The sequence below is a fragment of the Strigops habroptila genome, chromosome 10, assembly GCF_004027225.2.
Source record: "Strigops habroptila isolate Jane chromosome 10, bStrHab1.2.pri, whole genome shotgun sequence".
NCBI lineage: Eukaryota > Metazoa > Chordata > Aves > Psittaciformes > Psittacidae > Strigops > Strigops habroptila.
The window spans coordinates 11,739,240-11,765,559 of record NC_046359.1 but is presented as its reverse complement, the minus strand read 5'-3'; the positions used below and the strand labels follow the sequence as shown (position 1 = coordinate 11,765,559).

Genomic DNA, 26,320 nt, shown 5'->3' with positions numbered 1-26,320 from the left:
GCTGTGCAAGTTAGGTCCTATTAAGATCTGTAGTTCAGGGCCTTTTATCACTCATGAAGCAAAAAACCTACCCAAGAATAGGCAAAGCTGAACTCAGCAGCGCTGGGATTCGTTCCAGCCATTTAACCCGTTTTCAAAAAGCCGTGTAATCCCTCACTTGCTTCCTAAGCTATGTTCCAGGGGGATGGATAGAGCCTTACTCCTTTTTTCTCCCTCTCACTAGTGCCATTACTTCCTAAAACCAGAGAACAGAACTCCACTCGATACAGATGATGCGTTCCTTTACATTCCTACCTGTTGATAGTGCATCAGGAGTGACCCCATCTGTGCTAGACAGAAAAGCAAGCCACAATGATGTGTCTTGTTTTAATCTGAGCTGGAAGGAAGTATTTCACTTGCTGCTTTGAAGCACTGGAATGATATTTAGACTTCTGTCTTCTACTGAGAAAACAGAATGCACCCTTGGCCTTTCAGAAGCCATCCTAAATCAGGGCTCTGTTGATTTAGTTCTGCTTGCCCAAAGAAAACACGTCGCCAAAACCACATCTTGAAGTAGCTTTCCTAAAAAAGCCTGATTTATTTCTCTGCCATTCCACCATGGTTGGTAGCTGTTGTCAATACTTGCTATTATCTTTGGAGCACGAACATTATCAGCAGGTTTATGACTTACTAATGCCATGTTGAGGATTGTTTGTTTTATCTGGCAGTTGATATCTAAAAGAATGGGTTTAGGACAGCGATATACATTTCAGTCTGAGGAACTCATTAATAATACTTTAATCCACAGGAGTCTTAGGTTTTATTTTGCTTTACTCAGCACTGGGAAATTCTTTTTCTTGCCTTGTCCTCTCTGAACTTGCTGAGCACGAGTTCCAAAGCCCAGAGACTGCATTGATTCTGTTAAGTACTTCTGGGTAGGAGATATGCACAGCATCACCAACAGCTTAGCATCACCCCCTAAAAGCAGAAAACAAACAAAACACATTTAACTCATTATTTTCAGTAGGTTATACACTGGTAACGTACTGATCTACACAACATTGAGTGTAGGCTACCTGCTGTTGCTTTTATGAAGCAGAAGTCTGCCCATGAGAAGGGCTGTTGACAACAGACAGCTCCTTCAAGTGACCCAAACATAATGTCAAGGAATGTGCAAATATGTGACTACACCCTGTAGTAATAAAGATTGAAGCTTAACTTGCAAACTGTACCTGACATGAAACTATTAGTGAAATGCAATTATTACCCTTTACATGATCCCATTAGAGATTATGTGTTTTTTTACAAGTGCATTCCTGAACTGAATCTTGGGAATGGCAAGGCTTAGCCAAATTCAGGAGCAGTTCAAAACTCTCACTGTGTACTCACACTGCCCCAAAGCCAGAGTCTTTGAACAGAGGCCCACATACAACGGATGAGTACGAGATCACCCTCTAGTTTTACATAACAAAGGAGGGGAAAGATTGGGAAGAGAAATCTATTGTTAAACAAAAGTCAGGAAAAATTCATCCCTCACCTACGGAGTCCTGCAGCAGATGTGTGAGTTTGCTGTTTCGATACGGTACGTGAGATCGCTGTTCTGCTATTGCTCCGAGAACGTCTGCTAGGGCAGACAAGCTGCGGTTAATAAATGAGGTCTCTCTCAGTGCTGCACCCGTCGCTCCAGACATACCTACAGCAGTGTAGAAAAAGGCAATGGTAAGACAAAGCAAAGCTGCTTCAACTGTAATGTGTGAAAAATTCTGTATCATTTCTGTATCAAAATGTTGCTGTATCATTTACTTTTGCTGGAACATTTTTAAATACAAGTTCTGAACCATGACTTCCAGTCCACCCATGCCAAAAGCAAGGTGCAGTGGTTTTTCACTCTGGACTGCTAGTACATTGCTCAGTACTTCTGCTCTTTTGAAGGAAGGTTAAAGAAGGTTCAGTGCTGGCAGATGGCCTGCATGAAGTGTCTCATGTTAAAGCTGCTCTCTTCAGCTGTATAATTCATCTTGTCTCCATACGTATTAGGAACAGGGAACTGAGAAAGTAGGAACACCATAAGATCGGACAAGACAATGCTGCTTTTGATTGAAAACATGAGTCCACAGGGTCCCGCAGAGAGAAGCCTGTTGTGGTCCACCACTTTTTATAACAGTTAACTAACTGCCCCATCTGTATTCCTTAGGAAAAACAGGAGTGACAGTGATGGCATAAGCTGCAGCAACAAAACTGTACAGCAGCTCTAAGTGTGAGGGGTTTATGTTCACCGAAGTCTGCAAGGTGCTGCTTTGTGGTATGATTTGCTGTAAGGAAACTGATACAGGAAAATGATGCCCTTCTACCATCCGCCCAGCATGGTGGTATATAGCTATACTGCCCTTGAACAACTGGAAAGGTTTGGTCTACACATCACATTGCATTGATTTAAAAGGGTGCTGCAAGCTCAGCTCTCAGACAGTGTGCAGTTAAGAGTTCCTCCTGTCTGTACCTCTTCCATTTCAGGAACACAGCACTTTCCAAACTGGGAGAACAAGCGTGGTGTTCAAGAGGCAAATGTGAAAAGGTTCAGTAATAGCAAAACCCCCAGAAGTCTGGACAGTGAGGGCTGGAGAAATGTGACTGTAGGAGGGGATGGGGCTGGAGTGATAAAGTCTCTTGGCAGAGAGGCACAGATCAAAACAGTTTGGAAGACCTTGCCACAGTCTGTATCTCAGTCTAACGTCACTGGGGTCATTGTGTATGTAGCCATCCCCAGACTTCTTTTATAGCAAGTAAAGATGGACTCCTGAGACAATGGGTATCGCCCTAAAGCAGAAACTGCAAATAGGTGATGGGGTACATGTTTAAACTGCTGATTATCTACATTGGGTTAGATAAACTTCCACAAAGCATTTAGCTGAGTTTTCAAACTGAAACCTGATTTGCTAAAAAGGGAGCACTTAGCTTGTAAATGCTGTACATGATCTGGGATGGCTGGAGAGCCAGCAAGGCAGGGCGCTGAAGTGTGTGAGAAGCCTCCTGTACTGTTGCTCACTTAGACTTGTCCACATTCTAGAACAATTATGAGTTACCAGCTCTCTCACTTTCATCAGAGTAGGTCCAGCAGCGCAGCTGGTGGCAGAGGTTAGTCTGCTGCATGTGCTGGGCTGCATCTAATACCTGTGTGAACGCAGCTCTTCAGGCTTCACTGGAGGATCTGGCCCACTGAGCCCCAGACCAGGCAGATGTTTGTCCCGGTTGAGAGAACAAACACACACCCTGTTGCTCAATTACGTGTTTACCAAACAGTTTCCAGCACCCAGAGCAAATGAGAAAAAGAATGAATTCTGTTAGGTTTCTCTAGAACAAAAGTTTAACAGTGAGCAACAGCAAGAATTCTTGGCAGTAAAGTAAAAGACTCTTTCATAATACTGGTTCAGTTTTCAAAACATTATTTCTGGAATGGTACGTTTGGCTGCATGGCTTTTCATGGTAAAAAAGCTTGTCCTTTAGGAAATAATCAAGTTTTTGAAATTGTTGTGTGCATACAGGAGGCAGGAGGAGGAAAATGCTTTGAAGAAACAATGAAAACAATATTATCTTTTCAACATTAACTTCCTCCAAGACTTTTTCTATAATAAGGCAGAGAAACCCATGCATGGTGATACTGATTATTACATATGTGTAATATTTCAATAATTTATGCACTTTGAATATTTCTGTGCAAAGACATGCTAATTTTGAGAGTAGAAAAACAGGCTTAACAAAACCAGTCTGAACAAATAATATAGCTATGATACGGGCAGCCGCCCCAGGCTTATTTCAAGCTTATGCAGTCAGATTTTCAGTTAAACTGTACCAGTGTAAAACTAGAACAATCCACCCCCAAAACTCTGTTTATGCCAGGATGTGTGGGTTTAAACCAACCCATGTGTGAAAGCAGGGTAGCAGCATGTATCCCTATGTAAAGAGGTAAAGCCTACTATTGTAACCTAGATCTGGAAGGATCCATGCCCATACAGATGTGTTTGCTTACCAACACACTCGCTACCAGCCAGGTCCACCAGCTGCAATCTAGTTTTGACTTGCTTCATTTTCTCAGTTGCTTCAAGCTGTGCTGGGGAAGAGGCTCTGGAAGAAGAGGTGGATTTATTCTCTCTCATTTTTTGTGGAAAGGTGCAGGAAACCTCTTTGTGTAGTCTCTGACTGGTTTGTTCGTCTTCCCATGAAGTACCTGGTTAGTGGAAAAAAACAAGGAGAGCTTCTCACTGACCCTGGAAATTGAGATGGGAAAAAATGGGGCATCAACAAGGGAAGTACAATATCTGCTGTTTCAGGCAATTCTAACAGAAGCAATAGACAATCAGAATCAATGGCATGGGCTGGCTGAATCACTTTTTCTTTCTTATTTAAGGTTTTGCTCATCAAACCGATCGTACCACTTGGTAACAAGACTTGGTATAGGTTGTGTTTTATCCAATATCCCCATTGTTCACACTTCTGTGCAGAAAACAAGAAACAGGAGTCCAGTAAGGGCTTTAAAGAGTCATTTTTTCATGGTTTAGACTGACTGCAACCAAAGTGAGATTTTGGATGTTTGGAAGCAGTAAGCTGTGAAGTCTGGTTTTATGTATTTGAAACATCATCACCTGCTGGTGCTCTGGGCAAAAAAAAAACCTCATCAGGCCTCTGCTGTTTTGTCTTTTGCTGCTGGTCCCTCTAGACTTCCTTCAGCTCTCATCCCACTGCTGTGTCTCCACATGATGAGCTATTAGCCTCAGTAACATCACTCCTATTTGTTTAGGTTAGTTACTCCTGGTAGTTCTGTGTTGCACTACACTGCTTCATATCCTTCCTCTTCTCACCAGCAGTATGTCTTTCACTCTCTGCTGGGAAGGAAGAGGAAGACACATTCTCTGGGAAAGCTACTTTCACATTAGCTTAGCATGAGTATGTGCAAAAGGACTTTTCCTAGGCAGTTTTTCTTTTTTCCTCTCAGTGTTTTGGTTTTCATCCATCTTTGTGAAAGACATAAAAGAATAAAAGGCACATAGGCTGCTACAAGTAGTAGAAACGATAGAGTTTCTCTCTTCTTGAAGACTGAAGAGCCTAGTTGCAATAGTACAAAGTTCCCAGCTGCAAAACTTGAGTAAGGAGCAGACTAAATTGCGTTGCAGAGCTCTCAACCTCTCAAGCTAGGCTGTTGCTAAAACCCAAGCTAGCTGCTTGCTGTGTCGACAGAGCAGCTGTGTTAGTATACACAGAATAAACGGCTTTAGGCCATAGAGTGTAAACACAAGTGTTCTCACTCCTCTTCAGTTTGAGATGAGGAAATTAAGAAACTGCTCTCCTCAAACAATAGATAATACTGAAACAAATTCTGAAAGACTTTAATCAAACCTGAAAAAGTGCTGGCTTGTCAACCCTGGCTTTAGGTGCAGAACTCATCACACTTTATGACTCTTTATTTAACTTAATTGCCTTAAATCTCCGGTGTTGAGATACTTGACAATTGCACCTAGCTTTTAAATCAGGATTTTCTCCTGTTAAACAAGACAGAACATGCTGTCACGCTGCTATAGTGAGGTCCCATTTGCAGTGCTGCTCTACCCCCCATATTGCACATCTTCATCCACGTGCCAAGAGCTGGAAGCCTTAGTCTGCATTCAACATAAATCAGACATTTCTGTGAAGCTTTGCTACCAGAAAACATGGCATACAAGAGTGATTGCAATGAGAAGTGGTGAAGGGAAGTCTGGACTAGACAAGATGGCTGGTGCCCTCACAGTGCAAACTGTTCCGAAAAGTAACTCCTGTCCGATTGACACCAATCTGGAACTGGCAAGAGCTAACATCTGGAACACTGGAGCTGCAACTTGTGAAGTAACTGTGTCTTTTGGCAAGGCCCATAGGTAAGTGAGGGCACTGTTCTGTTTTGCTAATATTGTTGGTTTAATTTCTGATAGTAATCTAAGTGAAAAAATGTTAAGTATTTTCCATTTTCTAAACCCATACTGTTGTTGCAGAGCATGAAGGAGATGGACCACAGCACTGAAAGCAGAGAGCCTAATTACAACATGAGCAAAAAGAAAACAAAGTTAACCTCCAAGGATAAAGTTATTCCTAAAGCAATAAACTGGTAAGTCTGTTGGTGTGGTAAGGAAAAGCAGAAATACAGGTTTTGCCATAGTAAATAAGACAACTGTACTGTCTGTTCCTACAGTGGCCTTTTATTAACAGCTCGAGAGATTCTGAATTTAATGCATGTTTTTGCAAGGCAGCAGGTAAAAAAAAATCATTTTTTTCTCACCCAAAAGCATATGATGGTCCCTAAAACGCATGGTTACTTTACCACAAACTTAGCAGGAGTATGTCGTCGTATGAAGTGATTTAGCTACTATATTTGAGTATCTATCTTATTGATATCTATCTTATACCTTATTGATAACATATTATTTCATTAACATTTATTGATAACATTTCATTAGTTGTTTTATGCTATAAAACTTCAAGAACTTCTTTACATATGTAAAGATATGTAAAGGAAAGTTAAAAGTTTTTATGAAAGTAAAAGCTTTTCGGTAGCATTCAAACATCAAACTGGGCTCTTATTTAAGAAGGTGAGTAGCAGTTAAAAAATGGAAAAGAACTGAGGGAATGGATTAAACATTGGACAAAGGAGGGAAAAAAAATATGAAAATGTCTCAGTCCACAGGCTGTTTTTCAAAAACCAACTGGCTCTAGATGTATTTTAGTAACATCCTACTTACCAAAGTTATCTCCAGAGACAACTGTGGTAATGGTCAACGTAACTACCAGATGAGAACGAGAGGAATGAGCATGCACCAGTGTTGGGTGCTTGACTCTCAGCTGCAGGCCTTTGTTAACTAGATGCAAAAATTCAGATGCATTTTCAACAGTCCTAGGGAGTAAAGAAACAAGCAGAAGATTTAACTGACTCACAGTAAAAATCGCACAAGAAAGCTGACAACTTAGACATGAATCTGAGCATTTCCACTTCCCCGCTCTTCTAGCTCTTTATACTAATCTCAGTTTTGAGCTGCACAAACAACTGTATTACAGACTTTTTCAGATGGGATATAGACCAAGATGAAAATTCAAGACAAAAGCTGTGATGTCGTACTGAAAGTGCTGAAGAAGTGGCCTGCCAGCCTTGTATAGGTAATGTAGCTCAGCTCTAGAAGTGACTGAAATGCCTATACCTCCACACTTTGGAAGAGAAGGCACAGATTTAAACATTCCTAGAATCTGGTCTTACAGAAGTGGAGTTGTCCAGTTTATGTTAAGGTAGCTCCTGTTCTGTGGGAGGTACAGAATTGGGGGTGAAAAAGGTATCTCTGGGCCTTTGGAAATCATATTTTGCCTTTAAATCCAGAATTGTTGCTAAAAAGGTTAGTTACACAGTTCAATGAGCAGGGACTCCAGTACAGCGTCAGAATACCCAGACATAAGTTTCTACAGACCATTTTATCTCGTACTATCCATTTTCTTTCTCAGAAATATGTAAATATGACCAATTGAAGGGCAAAAACCTAACACAGAAAGTGAAATAAACTGATTTGGTAAGGAAGAAAACCACTATGATTCCTCCCAGGTGTGCAGTGTTTAAAACAAACAAGGTAAGATTGCCTACCCTTTCCTGTCAGTGCATTGCCGCCTTCAATGATCACGCAAGTTACATCACCTGAACATCACTTTCTAGATGGGGGTATAAATTACCATGCCTGCATATCACAGCCTGATTACTGAATGCCCTGTAACACCAGCACCATTAATAACTCTCCTGACAGGCTGCAGGCTTGGTTCCGCACCGCTGCAGTGAGCAAAAGCAGACGTGATATAAAGTGAGGGCTTTGTGACTTAGATTTGGCTGATTTCAATGAAAGTCACATTGGGCACAGGCTTATTTTATGCTAAGAGCAGCCATACTTGAAGACAAAAGAGCTATACCCAAGTAAAACAATTTCTTCTGAAAATAAAGCAAGGGCATCTGAAGAACAAAAGAACACTTAGCCAAACCATGCTTACAGACACTTAAGAAGAGAAGCAGCCACCTAAAAGCAGTTCCTTGTGTAACCAGGGTTGCAGGAGCTAAATGATCACTACAGACTTTGCATGTCAATCCACATGCTGGCCTCTCCTCTAATATCTCTACCTCTGTACAGCCACTGGCAATGTCTCCCTGGTGGTTTGACCTGGCACCAGCAGGGAAGTAGTGGCTTTAGTTCCTACTGGCAGAGAAGGCAGAGCCTCACACTGGAGTGATCTGACCATTGCCTCAAGTCCAAGGAGGCAGATCCTACCCTACCTTCCTGAGTTTTGAACTGCATTTTCCAGTAGCTGTCAGCCAGGACTGGAAGGTTTGAGAGGTAAGCAGCCTTCGCTAGGAGGCAGCAACAGGCTGTTGGCTTCTGCAGGCTGCTGCTGTGCATTGGCAAGGGGTCAGTGCTACAAGCTGCTGTCCTTTAACTAGCATCTGCAGAAGAAGATAGGCCTTGGACTAAGCTGTCAGTGCTGGTCTCCTACTGAGAAACTGCAGTTGACTTTGGAGATAAACAGCATCCCCAGCCCAGTGCTGCAGGGCTGGCACAGCAGCCTCTCAGCAGGACTGACACTAATGATTTTTTAGTATAATCTCTACAACTTTATCATGCTTTATGTACTGCACGTTCCAGGGCCAGATCCTACAAAGAGAAGCCCTGTTGTGGTTAGGTTAAAAATTTGATGCTGAATGTTCTCCAAAGTCAACCAAGCCATAAAAGAAGAAAGAGACTGAGGTTTTTGTGATTCAGTAAGATGTACATGTTAGCAGAAGAGACTACGGACTTTACTGGATATATGGAGAAGCCAATGCGACCCAGCAGGCCAATATATTCTAGATGAAATATTATCACAAATGAGGATGTGTTTTTATTCAAAGCACCAGCTGTTTACTTTAGATTTCGGGCAGCTGGGTGGCCTCATTCAATGGTTCCCTTACTTTGTTTGGGTTTGCTTTTTCTTATTAACCTTTCTGTGTAATTATTACTATAACCTGTTTATGAATTGGACTTTTTTTGCTGCTTGCATTGTAATTGAGATACAAATCCATATTATTATTTATATTCGCATTAGAATTCAGTATTTATCAATTGATTAAGTGGGTTTTAAGAGGTGCTTAGTTCAAGGCGCCAGGTTCCTTTACCATACATTAAAATTTACAGAAATAAAGAGAGCAGCCATTATGTTAACTAGAAGGACAAATGAAACCTTATTGTAGCTTCTAGTTCTTGTTTCAATGGCACAAGCTACATCTCAGCTCTCCCTTCCCCAAAGCCTAGGAAAAGAGATGGATCACCCACTAACTACGCAAAGATCCCTTGGGAAGGGGAGTAGGCACTTTTCAGGAATGAAACCAGCTGAAATACTATACTTAAAAATTACTTGGAGGTTCTGATGAAGCAGGGAAAGTTTAACTCCCATCATACCCGCACTATCTGTACCTATCTTATTTTCTAAGTCATATGGTTCCTTTTTTTCCAGTCAAAGAGAAAGATGAGCTCCTTCAAGAAAGACTCGGCACACAACGGTTAGGCTCTGCTCCCAACTTCTGAAGTTATTCATTCCCTTGACAGCAGAGCCTTTACCAGACACTAAAAGTTGGAGTAGAGTCACAGTTGGTGAAATCCAAGAACAGAGACTGAGAAACCTACAAGTCAGCATAATACCGACAGGGCAAAAGGATCTTCACTTCAAGCTCCAGTCATTTTTAATTCATTCCATGCTCTTACAGAGCATGCAGAGTGCAATCAAGCATGCAGAATTTCTCTGGAAATCATATTTAACCTCAAGACTGAAGAGCAGGCATACCCTAGATATAAATGTTAATCCATCCTAGAATATTGCAGTGATTATTATTTCATAGAAAGAAAGGAGAGTTACATAGCCCCCATGGTGAAGAAAGGCACTTTACAATTTCTCTGGGCTCCCACTTTTCTGTGAGCAGTTCAAGGGCTAGAAAATAGAAGTCAATAAATGAGTATAACTAGGTAGAATGAAAGTATGTTTGTGCAACCCTCCAGTACATTCTTGTATTTTTATCAAGGCTTGCTGGCAATAGCATGAACCCACAGAAGCAAACAACTACGAGTCTGCTTATGTGACTAAGTCCCACAAGACAAAAATACTGCCTTCAATTATTTCCACTGAGGGTGTATTTTATTTTAATGGGCATGGGGGGGAAGGAGGGATGCTTTTCATATCTGACTTCTAATTCCTCCTGGAAAAGTACAGATTAGACAATGACAAACAATTATTATAAGTAGTGAAGAAAACCATCGTGTTTCCCTCAGAAACATAAAAAACCCTATAATACTGTGCTAAACATTTCAATAGGGCAAGATGTTTCTTTTCACAAACATCATTTGCCCTAGGAGCAGAGTATGACTTTTTTTAAGTTTCTAGACCTCTCTGTAGTGCACAAGAGAAATGTTCCCTTCTGGAATCTGTTCACATGCTCACGAGGAGATACCCAGTAGCTTTACTCCACTGGGTAGCATCGCCTCTCTGGTGGCACTAGTACTCCGTGTCATAATTTTTATTTGCTAATGTTGATTTAATACTAGCATAAACAATACAGCCCTTACTAAAATGAAACATCTGAAACAAATTTACTTTTGTTAATAGTTGAATTGTTATGAACATGTGATTTTTACAGCCTAATTAGCCAAGCGTTTTATATATAACAAGAAAGTAGTATACATTTGCTTTGTATTCTACACATACGTAACACCAGGAATTATTCCCATGTGAACTAGAGCAAGCCTTTATAATGATTACTAAGTACAAGAAAGCATTAATGTAAGTAGAGCTGTAATTTTAAAATACCTCAGCACTCCCTATACCATCAAGATGTGTAAATAAGAATCCAACTTACCATGAACCGATGCGGGGAAGGTATACATCTTAACACTGAATGGATAGAAGCCTAGCTTACTTCTTAGCTTTTAGTTTTAAGAACCTGGGTTTTCAAGAACTATGGGTTCAAATGCTCCCAGTTATGAAAACAAAGCACTAAGCAGTGTAAGAGGGGTACTTACTTATATTAAAAGATCACTTAAAATCTTATTCTTTCTAAAGTATTTTTTTTAACCCCAATGCATGCAGGGAAAGCTAACACTCTACAACTACATATGTTACTGTTATAAGCTGTACATTTTATAATCTAGTAAGACTGAAGAGAAAGTGTTTTGTAACTGGTTACCCCTTCTTTTTCTGCAGCTGATGAGAGGCCATAGATCTAGCAACAACAAAATACACAGCCATCTTCAGGCATTCTGAGTGGAAGGTGCTTAATAGAGGAGTATAACCCAAGTTTACTGTTGTTTCTGGAAGTATTTTGACATTTGCAGCCCACTGCAGTCTAATAGCCTGAGCAAATGGAAACAATGAGAGCTGTTATTTTGCATATAGCAAGGACTCATTGTTTAGAAGTGATAACTGGTGCCTGTAATGCAGTTTTGTGACAGCTGTACGTTGCATTGACACTAGATGATGGTCAGATGACAAGGACCAAATCAGGTACTTACTCATGCGTAAGCAATGGAACATCGCTCTTTCCTTCTCTGGTTGTGACAACATCGCGTTTGACGCCAAATACTTTTCCACAACTGTCTTTGGCCAGAAGATCAAAAATTTCATTATTATACACTTCTACAACAGAAACCTCAACCCAGTAACTTCCTGGTGGCTTTTCTGAAATAAGCCTGGAGAATAAAAATAGGGGGGGGAAAAAAAGAAGAAAAAAAGCTAAAAAATGTTGGAGTTAAACCCCAAGTAAACAATCTGTAAAGAAAGATCTAGTCTTTAACTGTAATCTAATTACAATCTGATAAAAGTGTTTATTAAAGGGCTTTGCCTCAGCCATATACTAACATTAAGCTGAAGAATCAGAATATACAGTTAAATCATACATGAAGCAGTAAATAAAACTTCGTTTTCCAAACAGCTGTTCCAGCTTCAACTGGTTTTCTCTACTAGCCTCCCTCCTTCCTTAAGACTTTTTTTATACCATTTCTTTGCTAGACATTGCATTCAGAGCTCAAGGTCGGATAACGTCTGACAGAGTGCAAGCAATGAACAGGCAGAGATGGTAATCTGCACAGCTAGATCTGTAAGAGGTTGTCAGTCCCCAACCTCAGAAATTAAGGGAGTATTTACAGTTAGACATAGTTAGTTATTCTGGTACAAAATTGAATCTTGGATTTAGCTTATACCCTTCTCCAAAAGAAAGAGCTTAGCTGGAAAAACCTCTAATGGCTCTTCTATTATAACATAGCAGTGTATGAATTCAAATCATGCATTAGGTTAAACTGAAAAATCCAAGAATTCTCAAAGTAAGAACAGATTGTGGTTAAAACCTCTACTATTATTCTTCTTGGGGACCAGGTTTTAATCTAGATCCTTTTAATCTATTCCAATTGTCGATCTTCACAAAACATGTAAGAACTTAATTATCCCTTGGAGTCCCACAACTCTGGTTGAAGCATTTTCAAAAGTTAATTAGAAGTCTGAAAGACAGATGGGCAGATAACACACAACAAGACTGCATAATCTTGTTTTCTTAGGAAAATCAGACTAAGCAGAAGAGAGACTAGAAACCTAATATCAAAACTCAAATACTGAATGGCAGTCAGAGAAACTATAAATATTAATCACTGTGAAGCTGAAATCTGTAACGATAAATACATTACAAACAGTATTTCATCCTTTCTGTAAAGTTTAAGGTGACTGCCACTGATGCTTGGTTGTTACCTGAACACTTCTTGAGTAGCTCGAGGAATAATTCCAAGTTCTGATTCATCTTCTATGGCAAACGCAAAGTTCTCCTCTGGCTGCGGTCCCAACATTGTGTATGTCTTCCCACTTCCGGTTTGCCCATAAGCCATGATGCACACGTTGTACCTGAAAGTTAAAAGGGCCTTTGTTTTCTTTACCATTACTGAATGTGTTTGCTAGGTGGCAAGTCAAACCCCAAACAATTTGGGCATGTTAAAGAAAATTCTTCGCCCTAGGTTTTCCACAGCAGAGTCTCAGACATCTGAGTCTTAGAGAAATAATTTAATAATTGAGTGGTAGGAGCAGCTCGAGCTGGGTGCCTCTGGGGAGGGATCCCAAACAAAGAAATTCCTGGGGTTTTATACCCTTACATTCTATGCACCCGACCATCACACACTGTTCACGCATCTCTTGGTGCAATGGTGAATTTTGGTCTGCTAACTAAACTTAATTCACAACAGGGAACACAAACTGAAACAAAAACCAAAGAGAGGGCCCCTGCAGATTTCTTTCTGGAGATCTTAAAGTCTGACAGAAATTAAAGCACTGCTCATTATATTGCCTAAACAGATTTTATTTTTTAAGCAGAATTGAATGGATGCTTTTAAGCAGAGTTTAAGGGATGCTTAGCTTGGAATGACTGATGAGGTTAGACCTCCTGTCTGCTCAACTTCCAGTTCATGCACTACTGAGCTGCTTGTTAATCAGCTCCTGAACCACTGCAGTTTACAGTACAGCATTTTAAAGTAAACCATTGCTGGGTTTGATTTGTCTTACAGTGCTACACTACAAACCACAGCACTAATATCTTAACAGCTGGGAACAGCTTAACAGCTGGGAAGTCTTCAGCTCTCATAGTCTTTTTCAGGCAGGCTCATCAGTCATGGCCACTGGAAAAGATAAGACTGCCCGAATAGTAAGAGGCACACATTTTAAACCAACTGCATTAGTTCAGTATAAGCATGCACACAAAGAATACTCTGGAATAAAGGTGGTAGGAACTGTTCTGAACTTGTAGAAGGTGAAAATGTGCACTGTCACTGCAGAGGTACAGGCACCTATGAAACACAATTCACCATCTTCTGAAGTAGACTTGTAAAGTACCTCTCATGAACAACACTCTGAAAACGCCCATTTCTCTGCACTGAAAATAATAAGTAAAATAGAAGTCCATAGCTATGAGCTCTGTTGTGGATGTCTGTGCTGCAGGGATCTGAATTTAGATGTAAGAGTGCTATCCAGAAAGTGTGATTTATCCAGCCACAGTACTATTTTGTATTGAGGACCAATACTGTACTATGCAGCTGGAGGTTGGTCCTTACTCAGCTGTGTCTGCCCTGCAGCATGTGCCAGCACCTTGGTGCTGACCACAGGACTGTGCTGGTGAGCGCTGTTGGAAGACATGCAGTTATGCTGACGGGACTGCTCCTTCACTGCACTATCTATCTTGTTCGTTCAGAGGCACACCATGAGCAGAATCTCGAGGAGTGCTTTGCAGTATGCTGAAATTTCTGTTCTACTGGAGGTGTTGCAAGAATGGGCTTGCTCCTGTTCTGCCAGGGAGTAAAATTTCACTGCTTAAGCTACCTCCTCTGTGGGCAGACCTGAACAGCTGCTTTTGGTTATCCGATGCTTTTCCTCATATCAAAAATGTTGTTTCAAGCACATGCCAGCACCTATCAATGAACACCCCTCATCTAATTATTTCAAATTTATGGTTTCAAGTCATGAAATACTTAAACGGCCACTGCAGAGAAAAATATTTGCAGTGATTTTTTGCATATTAAACATGCCTAGAAGCATTTCTTTTTGGAGAAATATTTAGCAAGCTTTTTCTTGCTAGAAAGAAATGTGGGCTGATAAGCAACACAGCAAATATCTGGGTACCCCTTCTGGGGATGCGAAATCAAAGTTGCAGTCAGTGAACCTACAGTAAGGTCCTTTCACAGGATGCAGAGTAGAAAATAGAAGTCTAGTCATAGATTTGGTGAGGTAAAGGAGATAACTGTAACTGAAAATAAAGAGCACTGCAGCAAAATGAAATAAGCTAGACATTAGAGCTATAAATCTGACATGAGTGGTTTCTCTAAGTATTCACTGCTGACATAACTCTAGTTCCATATATGTCAGTGGAAAAGCTCCCGCTAATTTTGGTAGTTTTCAGCTAGGCTTACAATGAGCCATCTTCACAATTCCACCCCTAACACTCACTGTCTGGCCAGCCCGTAGCTTATTGAAATTTCTAGCCCCACTCCAAAATTAAAGAGAACCGTGGAACCAAAAAGGGAGCCAGAAGTTTGCAAGTAGTAGTTTTCCTTAGGAAAACCAGAATGGAATCCTTTTTAGAAGTCCTTCAAACTTTCATATAGTCCAGCTATTCAAGTTTTCCTTAATTGCTAGTTGTTAGAAAGTAAGCATCATGGACAAAATAGCTCTGACAAGATACAGCTGATCGGATTAGAAGCTAAGTAGACAGGTGCTTGTAACATCGAAGAGAGAGATGCAAATCAAGTATCAATCAGTGATAACTTCTCCGCCAAAGCCAAAACAGTAAGCCCAAATGAGCTAAAACTATCCAAAGCAGTATTATATCTAAGTAGGCACAGGAGAGAATGGGTTGTTGAGCGATTCAACAAGATGACAAACAGCAGACTGGTTTATATTTAACTAGTTTACTTCATTGGTGTTCTGATTCCAACAAGAGGGTTTGAAATAGAGCAATCTGAAAATTTCGGACTATGATTCATCTATGTGCCCTGATATTTCTCCTACACTCTGCTTCTTTAGTTATATTCTTGGTTAGAAAAGTTCTTATTGTCGAGCTAGAATACCAATAGAATCACAGAATGGTTTGGGTTGGAGGTGACCTTCAGGATCATCTAATTCCAACCCCCTGCCATAGGCAGAGACATCTTCCACTAGACCAGGTTGCTCAAAGCCCATCCAGCCTGGCCTTGAACACTGCCAGGGATGAGGCATTTACCACTTCTTTCTTCCTTATAGGCAACCTAAATCTCCCCTGTTTAAGTTTGAACCCATTGCCCCTTGTCCTATCACTAACAGTCCCTCATGAAGTGTCCCTCCCTGGCATCCTCGTAGGCCCCCTTCACATACTGGAAGGCTGCTATGATATAAAATAGTTTCATACTATTTCTCTCATTAAAAGAGTATGTGTATTAAGTATAGCAAAGTTGTCACTAGGAGAGAACACTGTTAAAGGATATCAAAAGCAGAGAATTGTATTCTTCTTTAAAATAAATAAGTTTGACTCCTCAATGCTGTAAAGAAAAGAAATGTTATCATCTTACTCCCTTGCTGGCCCTGTATGGCTAACTGTAAAGTTTGAAGCTTGCTGTACTTTGTCTGTTTTGCATATGTAACAATCTTTCTTCCTGTATATTTATACTGAAAAGTGAAACAATTCATTAAGAAAGAAAAATAAAGAAAAGGAGTGGAACACACCTTTCTACTTAAGCTAAAAGTTGTTACAGACCACTTTGGAGCCCAGACTAAAACAATCAGGAGCAGCAAAGAGGTTCAAGGTTCAGACTAAGTATGTCTGTTTCCCATTTACAATGGCAAAGCTGCTGAGAAACAGGGCTTGTATGCACAGCCTCGCCTTCCCTGAAAATCTGCTTCTGTTTAAATGGCACTTCTGGAAGAAAAAGACAGGTCTTTTGTTTTCAATAGCAGAACATTTCCTAACTGAATATAAAACCCTAGCTTTTAGGGCAGGATTCTCCCAAAGTGGGAATTAGAAAGTGGGAAGTACAGCAGATCAAGTACAGATCAGATATGTCTAAAGATACATAAATGACATGTTAAGCCAAAGAAAACTTACGGTCATTGCAAAAAAAATTAGAGAAAACAGTGGCTATAAGGACTTCTTCAAGCTCCTCCAACCTTAAGGTCCCTAGGTTGCTCAGCTATAGAAACTGTGCTTACTGATCCTTGGTAAACTAGAATCATAGAATAGTAAGGGTTGGAAAGGACCTTAAGATCATCCAGTTCCAACCTCCCTGCCACGGGCAGGGACACCTCACCCTAAACCATGTGGCCCAAGGCTCTGTCCAACCTGGCCTTGAACACCACCAGGGATGGAGCATCCACAACCTCCCTGGGCAACCCATTCCAGTGCTTCACCACCCTCACTGCAAAGAACTTCCTCCTTATATCTAATCTAAACTTCCCCTGTTTAAGTTTGAAGCCATTCCCCCTTGTCCTACCACTACAGTCCCTAAGGAAGAGTCCCTCCCCAGCATCCTTGTAGACTCCCTTCAGATACTGGAAGGCTGCTATGAGGTCTCCACGCAGCTTCTCTTCTCCAGCCTGAACAGCCCCAACTTTCTCAGCCTGTCTTCATACGGGAGGTGCTCCAGCCCTCTTATCATCCTTGTGGCCCTCCTCTGGACTCGCTCCAGCAGCTCCATGTCCTTGTGTTGAGGACACCAGAACTGTACGCAGTACTCCAAGTGGGCTCTCACAAGAGCAGAGTAGAGGGGCAGGATCACCTCCTTCGACCTGCTGGTCACGCTCCTTTTGATGCAGCCCAGGATACAGTTGGCTTTCTGGGCTGCAAGCGCACACTGCTGGCTCATGTTAAGCTTCTCATCAACCAACACCCCCAAATCCTTCTCCGCAGGGCTGCTCTGAATCTCTTCTCTGCCCAACCTGTAGCAGTGCCTGGGATTGCCCCAAACCAGGTGTAGGACCTTACACTTGGCTTGGTTAAACTTCATAAGGTTGGAATCGGCCCACCTCACAAGCATGTCAAGGTCCCTCTGGATGGCATCCCTTCCCTCCAGCGTATCAACCGAACCACACAGCTTGGTGTTGAGGGCAAACTTGCTGAGGGCTCACTCAATCCCACTGTCCACGTTGCCGACAAAGATATTGAACAAGACAGGTCCCAACACCGATCCCTGAGGAACACCACTCGTTACAGGTTTCCAACTGGACATTGAGCCGTTTACCACAACTCTTTGCGTGCGGCCATCGAGCCAATTCTTTATCCACCGAGTGGTCCATCTGTCAAATTGATGTCTCTCCAATTTAGAGACAAGGATGTCATGCGGGAAAGTGTCGAACGCTTTGCACAAGTCCAGGTAGATGACGTCAACTGCTCTGCCCCTGTCCATCAGTTCCGTGGCTCCATCATAGAACGCCACCAAATTGGTCAGGCAGGACTTCCCCTTAGTGAAGCCATATTGGCTGTCACCAACCGCCTCATTGTTTTTCATGTGCCTTAGCATGCTTTCCAGGAGAAACTGCTCCAAGATTTTGCCAGGCACAGAGGTGAGGCTGACTGGTCTGTAGTTCCCTGGGTCTTCCACCTTCCCCTTCTTGAAAATGGGGATTACCCTTCTTCCAGTCATCGGGAACTTCACCTGACTGCCATGATGTTTCAAATATGATGGACAGTGGTTTAGCAACTTCATTTGCCAAGCTCCTTCAGGACCCATGGATGGATTTCATCAGGGAAATCATAATGTCATATAGGATCCTTAGACCAGGTAGCTGTTGTGGGCCTCACTGTGGCACATGTAAAGGGATGGCTGGGATTTCCCAATATTCACAATATCCTCATTTTCCTCTTCAAAGCTGCTTTTAAGAAAAGGAGACTTGGAAATCTCAGTGTGCAGGCTGCCAGGAACAAGGATTGCTACTGTTCAACTATGCCGCTGTGGACAGAAATGGACTGTCTTTCTCTCTATAGGGAGGGAAAGGTCCATGACAGCTCTACAACAACTATCTATAGCTAAGTGGAACTGGAGTGGGGATGAGAAAGGAGCAGAAGAGAAGGTTTGTATAAATCTCAGTTCAAGACTCAAAGATTACAACCAAATGCACATCAAGGCTACTTTGCAAGAGTAGCTTAAGTTGGCTCTAGTATTAATGAAAAATCACGCTTATGAACTTCACTGGCTAGAAATAATTACATATATTTGTTAGTGCTTTTTACTGATCACTTTTGTATTCAAACCAGAATTCTGTTTTAAACCCAGTGCCTGAAGGAGCATTAGAACTGTGACTGAGGATGCTCAGTTCTGGTTCAACCAGGAATTGATCATACAACCTCCTATGGCCCGTGCTGTACACAAAAACAGAACAGATGCTTCACTTCACCAGGAGACCAGAGAAAAAAAAAAGAACAAACACACTTCTTATTTTCCAAATTTCTTTGCTCCATTAAATTTTGTAAACAGTGTTTTCACTGTTTGTATGGGGAAGTAACATTTACTTGGTGTTGAGTAGAAAATGGAACAGGAAAATGGAACTGCAAAGCCACAAAACAGGATGCCCACTATTAAGTAATTTTTTTTTTTTAATTGATGGATTTAAGTAGATTATTCCGCTTTAGCTTTCTTACTTCCACCTTTTAACTTACCCATCCAGAAGAGATGTTAGCAAAGGGGCCACATCCGCAAATACTGTGTCTTGAGACTCTGAAGCACTGTACACTCTGAGGAGCAAAGTACAATGATTAACTGAAGAAAAAATATAAGTATGTTGTCACAATGCAAGAACATAAACTAGGGGAAACGGAGGCAAGTGACATAAAACTTGTGACCTTCTGACATTTTGACACTGGCACAGGTTGCCCAGAGGAGCTGCGGCTGCCCCATCCCTGGCAGTGTTCAAGGCCAGGTTGGACACAGGGGCTTGGAGCAACCTGCTCTAGTGGAAGGTGTCCCTGCCTGTGGCAGGGGGTTGGAACTGGATGAGCTTTAAGGTCCTTTCCAACCCAAACCATTCTGTGGTTCTATGATTCTACGTCATGGAACTAAAAATTAGAACTCCAAGGTTCTCACCCATTTTTTGGGAGCGGCCGTTGTGTGTGCTGGAGGGAACGACCCACAGGTGTACACTTGTGGGTCTCTGAGCTTATCCTAATCCTTCTGCCTGCCTCTCTGGCAGACAGAATCTACTTTTTTCAGCCTGTACTGGACCCCTGTTACTTTTTCCCACCTACCAGACTGAAATACCCCTGCCTCCTCTGTCTCCGTTGTGTCCGTAAGGAAGGGAATGGTCATGTTGTGCTTCCCTTCAGATGGTGATAAGGTTTTGGGGTACAGGGGCTGCAAACTTGCCACATGACTTGTCTAAGGAGAGTCAGCAGCACAGCAGGAATCAGAAGGCCCCTGAGGGTCTTCTTTAAGGATGCACTGTCTTTGCGGGCAGCATCGGCCTAAGGTACATCCATCCCCATCCCAATGGAACTATCTGCTCTGAAATAAACCCTTCTTACTGGAGAGAAGACTTTCTTTTACCTCGTGATGTGGATTCAAACTAATTTTTAAACAGAATGAAAGACAATGAAATTGAATGTTCTTCTACCTTGTAGAAAAGAGCAATGACAGTACAATCCTTAGGCCAGAACAACATCTAAAACAACTGCATATGTTTTTCAAATTCAAGGTAAAAACCCAGACTAACACAGGACCCTTCAAAGAAATATTTCCTCTGATCCTTTCAAGTTTTTACAACATAAAATCAAGACCTGAAAATAGGAAATCATCAAAGGGAGGATAACTCTGATCATAAAACACGGGCATTCTAACTCCTTCATTTCTTCTCTAGCACACCAAAAATATATCCTCCCCAAGATTACAGCCTGCAGCAAGCACTGTTTATACAAGATGAACAGAATATAAAACATGACTGTCATTAGCCACATTTAAGTATTTGAGGTATGAATGTTTATCTTTGGAAAAAGCTTCCTTTTCTGATATCTTTCTGTTGTGATTTTTGTTTTGTTTAGCTCTGTTTTCCAATGAGTGATGTGTGTTCTTTATGGCTTATAGCAAAACAACTAACTAGAAACAGGAATTTTGGGTAGCAGCAAACATTACAAAGCATAGTCACTTCCCTGTGTATATTGTAGACTAGTACACTTCACTTAGAAGTGTATCCCACAGCTTGTGTACGATACTACACATGTAACTGAATGAAGACATATTGTGCTCTTTAGCATTTACTCAAGCTCTATATTTGACCATGGTTTGGCCACTACAGTCTATAGCTTGCACAAATGTAGATTTTGCATTCATGTTCTCCATAAAAAAGACTTTACAGAGGGATCACTGATAACCAGATACAGAATTAGAGCCAACCCACTTAATTCAGCATTTTGTTCCTGACGATAGCCAGAGGAAGGAGCAAGAAACACTATGGTGGCTGGAAACACAGTAATTCATCTCTGTGCCTCATCCTAATCCTTAAAATCTGTAAACTGGCCTCAAAACTGTAATGTGAGTTGAATCTCTGTTTCAAAGAAAATATTATTAGAATTAGCATTCCGTTTCTTTTTACATCTTGCTGAATTCTTGGCCTGGAGTAACATCCTGTGGCAATGTGTTCCACAGACTAATTATAAGTTGCATGAAAATGTACTGTCTTTAATCAGGAAAGGAGCACTTGTCTGGCTTGATGGACAAATACTGCTTGTCTTGCCATTCCGCTGATGTGCTGTCATACTACACTGAGAAACCAACAAATATGCAGAGATGTGGCACAGTTTGTACTAGGAGGACATAGGCACTGAATAGCAATCCCCTATCCTTGCTTTGCATGCATAGACGCATATGCTTCAGTAAACTTTGCACATCAAATCTGCAAGGTCAATATAAGAGAGCAAAAGCACTTCCAAACACTTTTCTCTGCTTCATTTATCATCTACAATTCATGAAATATTCATTAGCACCAAGCCCTCCATCTTAACCAGCTAGGTCTCTAACTCAGTATGTGTTGAAGTGGTTTTTTTTCTTAACATACCAAAGCATCTCAGAGATAAAACTACACTAAAAACCCCCTACAACTTAGGTATTTTAAGGATGAGAATATTCATACTGTCTTGCTATCAATCATTACCAGGGGTAGAATCAACCAATCTTACTGTCTGTTTGCACTGTGAAGTACTACAGCCGTAGCTAACTATGTCAGGTTCAGGTTCTAGTAGCTGTTCAGAGGAAAGACACGGGGCTCCATGTTACAGTAACTACTCCAAATATTTACTCAATTTCCTAAAGGGGTTTTACTGCCACTACTTAGGTGCTGCGGTTCATATGCTACCAGTACCCAAATGAAGTAGTTTAAAGTTGTCTTGAACTAGTTTATGCTACACTGTAATCACAGCACTGGCTGAGGCATGGACACCCACTTAATTAATCTGAGACCATGAAAGATGCAGCAAATCCAGAGAATCTCTTTCTACAAGCCCAGGTATTTTTACCAGAATGATGACAGGTTTGTCCCTGTGTAGTGATTAATGTTAATTTCACCTTGAAATTCTGAGCATCTTTTTTATTTTGCTAACTGATTTGCCAATAAAACTATAAAAGCATAACATGCTGAAAGCTGGAATTTTCTTCCTGAGCTGAAATCAAATATTTTGACATTTATTAGTTCCATAAACGTTGCTAACAAAATAAACATTTTTGAGTTCATAAGAACCATATGCTCTTCTGTTTATAGAAAAGAGCTGTGCTGGGACACTAGAAAAACATTCCCCAAGAACTGCATTCTTTGGGGGATTTACATTTTTTTAACCCTTTTCCTGATTATCAGGATCTACACCACATGTCCAGAGTCACAGCATCTCTGGAGTCCTGTGTCAATACTATTAATGGTGTTGCTCTACAGAGTTGACTTCCAGCACTATTCTACATTTACTTCAACTGGCATGGCTGTGTTAGGTATAGATGGAGGATGAAAGGAATTGCTTTCAGTAGCTTAGCAGACACATGACAAGGCCGTGTACCTTGAGAAACCTCATATGCCTGGTATCAAAGGAGTCCTATAACCTATGGGGTCAGTAAAGCTTCCCCAAGATTTGCATTATCTCAGGAATTTTCAGGTTTTGGGAGCCTATACTACAGCAGTCCCCAGTCTTCGTAAGTAGAAAAAGGCAGCATCTTAGAAGGATTCTTCAAGGAAAGGGTGAATGACTGGCACCATTTAACAAACCTACAGCGTTCAGGCTGAGCAGGCTCAGAACTTAAGTTTAAACCAGGACAGATAATTCATGCTGGAAACATCTGACTTTAAATCAAGCTTTGCCTCCGAGCAAGAAAGCATGAAATTGTCCTCATGTGTTCTGTTTCCAGAGAGTTTTGAGGCATGGTTCAGGGTAGAGAGCCTACTACATGAGTCGTTGCAAAGTATAGAGATGCAAAGTTTGCATTAGAAAAAGGTATGGGGCAAAATTTTCAATTTCTTCATTTACAGAAATCTCATTTGTATTAATTTAACCCTTCATTCCTGTTTTCAGGAGTTCAGGTCAGCTCCATTCTGAAAGAACATAAGGCATCTTTCAGCCTGATTCCCTGCAGTTTTCTGTCTTGCGGACTCACTCTCTGGTGTCCTACAAGGCACAAACACCAATTAAAACCTTTACCACAGCCAGTGCATTCAAAATCTCTTTTTGTCTATTTGGATTCTTGAGCATCTAATAAGGTAAGTGGTCACACCACAGCCTTTCCCTTGGGGAGCACTGATTTACGTGCCACTACTCTACCCTGCTGTCCATGTTCAGGCCATTTTAACTCTAAGTTAAAAGGAGCATGGCTCAACATTGAGTCTTACAAGTCCTTAGTCCAGTTTCTCGCTCAGTCATGCTGTATGTCTAATGCTGAAGTAATGCAATCCACCTCGATTCATAGAATCAGAGTAGTTTGGGTTGAAAGGGGCCTTTAAATGTCACCTAGTCCACAACCCCTGCAATGAGCAGGAACATCTTCAACTAGCTCAGGTTGCTCACAGGCCCATCCAGCCAGACCCCCGTCCATGTTTCCAGGAATGGGGCATCTACCACCTCTCCAGGCAACCTGTTCCAGTGTTTCACCACCCTCATTGTAAAAACCGTCTTCCTTATATTTAGTCCTAATCTACACTATTGTAGTTTAAACCCATTACCCCTTGTCCTGTTTCAACAGGCCCTGCTAAAAAGTTTGTCCCCATTTTTCTTACAAGCACCCTTTAAGTACTGAAAGGCAAATATCACTTCTTTACCTTTAAAATGTGGATAACATTTTACTATCTATCTTGTAACATGTTGCAAGAATCATAAGAGCTACTCAGACAGGGAAGAGGGTCAAATAAATCTACACAGGTTTCAAACTGAGATATATCAGTAGTCTTTGCTGAGAGGGAAGACTAAGTGTGTAGTATATATCTTGAAGCGCATTTCCTCGAGGGAGGTGTGTTGCCTACCAGGGGCTCAGATCAGGGATGTTGCCGAGAGGCTGCCTGGTCTAGTAAGTCCTGCTGACTATTACCCACTTCTAGTGGCCCATGTGGGTGCCAGTGATACTGACAGCAGTAACCTGGGAATCATTAAGAAGGACTACAGAGCCCTGGGAGAGGTGTTTAGGGGCTCTGGGGCTCAGATAGTTTTTTCATCGATCCTCAAGCTCAAAGGGGAGGACCTTGAAAAGGCCAGGCAGATTTGGCAGGTTAATAAATGGTTAGAACAGTGGTGCCATAGTCAGGGGTTTGATTATTTAGAACATGGGACTCAATTTGGGAAGCCAGGTCTACTGGAGACTGGTGGAGCTGGTCTGACAAAGAAGGGGAAGAGCTGCTTTGGTAGGAGACTTGCCAGGCTGGTCAAGGCAGCTTTAAACTGGATGTGTTGTGGGAGGGGGCATCCATCCATCCCAACACTCCCAGTCAGTTGCCAGCACCTGTAATAAATGCTTGGAGCGATGCAGAGCTATTTCAGCCACTCCAGCCAATGAGTCGGCTTCATTTGGAGCTCAGCTCAGATGCCTCTATACAAATGTCCATAGTATGGGGAATAAACAAGAGGAATTAGAGGTGTGTACACGGCTACAGGGATATGATATCATTGGCATCACAGAAACATGGTGGGATGGCTCCTATGGCTGGAGTGTTGGAATGGAAGCTTATGGGCTCTTTAGGAAAGACAGGCCAGGCAGGAGGGGGAGTAGCTATTTATGTCAGTGATAGGCCGGAGAGTATGGAACTCTGTCTGGGACAGGTGATCAGTCAACAGAGAGCTTGTGGGTCAGGGTCAAAGGGAGAACAGTGATGGGGGACGTTACTGTGGGGGTCTGCTACAGGCCACTCGATCAGGAGGGCTGAGTGGAGGAAGTGCTCCATAGGCAGATAGGAGCAGCCTCACACTTGCAGACGCTTGTCCTCGTGGGGGACTTCAACCATCCTGATATCTGTTGGAGGGACGGATGGATGATCTTTCTAACCCTAACTATTCTGTGGTTCTGTGATTATGCAGAACTTCCAGCAATCCAGATTGCTACACAGGATTACTCACCTTTCAAACTGAAAAGTCTTGTTTATTGGTGCATGACCAGGACGGCTACACTTTACAAGGACAGTTTCCTAAGAGAAAAACAAAATAGTTATAGTTAATATCATAGGCTCATGCAGAAACACAAAAAAATATTTATCATTTCTAAGATTCCAGCTGACAGCAGTGATAAAGGATCATGAAGTCCAAGGTCCTTCTCCAGCAGTCACCAACATGTGAGTCTTTAGAGCCTGTATATTGCAGTGAACTAGCAAGACTACAAGACATGGTCTTAAAACATATGTGAATTATGAAAGACCAACCAACACAAAATATGTGCACTTAAGTTCATGAGGAAAATTGAAACCCTTACCTGAACTTACATGCTTAGAAAGCCATAGGGAAGTAAATTCAACCTCCCTAACTGCCATCACAAGTAGAAAAAATAGCAAAAAGAACCCTTTTTTTTATTATAGGACCAGCTTTCACAGTGTCTTTTCAGATTGATTTCACGTACATTTGTGCCTAGAATTGAGCAGAAGATGCACATTTCATAGAGTAACACACTAGACCACCATTGTGAGAAAGATCTGCACTAGCACAATAGCTGGAATTACATGAGTTTATAGTGGAATCCACTTTCCAGATGGATTATATAGTAGTTTTCTAAGTCTGACAGCTATGTAAGCAGTTCTTTTAAACTATTACCAGCATATAATCACAGCAGTCTGACATGTCTTACACAGCAACTTCTGTGCCCTTCTGCTCCTTCTGGCAAATGTTGTTTAAGTGCAGAGAAAAGCACAGAAAATACTTCATCTTATTCAAGGAGGTTTCCTAACTTACTAACCTGGGGTAACATTACTGCTTCGATGGGAGTGCTGAAATTCCTGCTGTGCTTCAGACAAGTAGCTTGGAGTGCTAAACTAATGGCCTTCAAATTAGTATTGCTACAGACTGAAGCTGTAAAGAGCTGAGCAAATAACAATTGCGTAACAGTATGTCCAGCATGCAAATGGCTAATAAAAACCAAATTTCTTGGTTTGAGTTTACAAGCATTTCTTCCTCTTTGGAGAAGGCCAATGTATCATTATCAAACTAATGATGACAACACTCGCTCTAGAGAATGAGCTGTTACCCATCCCAGTACTGGCAAATTTAGCTGCAGTACAGATGTGAGTACAACACTTTGCTACAGAATGGCCTGACATAGAAATTCTAATAGGATCAGTAACCAACAGGCAC

The 26,320-nt window shown here is 41.5% G+C and overlaps 1 protein-coding gene across 2 annotated transcripts in view; it reads right to left on the bottom strand.

Annotated features, from left to right (window-relative positions):
• Positions 1-762: 762 nt before the first annotated feature.
• Positions 763-26,320, bottom strand: part of KIF25 (kinesin family member 25) — a 42,392-nt gene continuing 16,834 nt past the window's right edge. For both annotated transcript variants that reach the window (XM_030499987.1, XM_030499988.1), the window contains 8 exons: positions 25,100-25,167; positions 19,193-19,267; positions 12,781-12,930; positions 11,556-11,732; positions 6,738-6,889; positions 4,004-4,201; positions 1,517-1,672; positions 763-957 (listed from right to left, as the gene is read on the bottom strand). In XM_030499987.1, the coding sequence (XP_030355847.1) occupies positions 800-957; positions 1,517-1,672; positions 4,004-4,201; positions 6,738-6,889; positions 11,556-11,732; positions 12,781-12,930; positions 19,193-19,267; positions 25,100-25,167 (1,134 nt within the window). In that variant the 3' untranslated portion in view covers positions 763-799. The remainder of the gene's footprint in view (positions 958-1,516; positions 1,673-4,003; positions 4,202-6,737; positions 6,890-11,555; positions 11,733-12,780; positions 12,931-19,192; positions 19,268-25,099; positions 25,168-26,320) is intronic.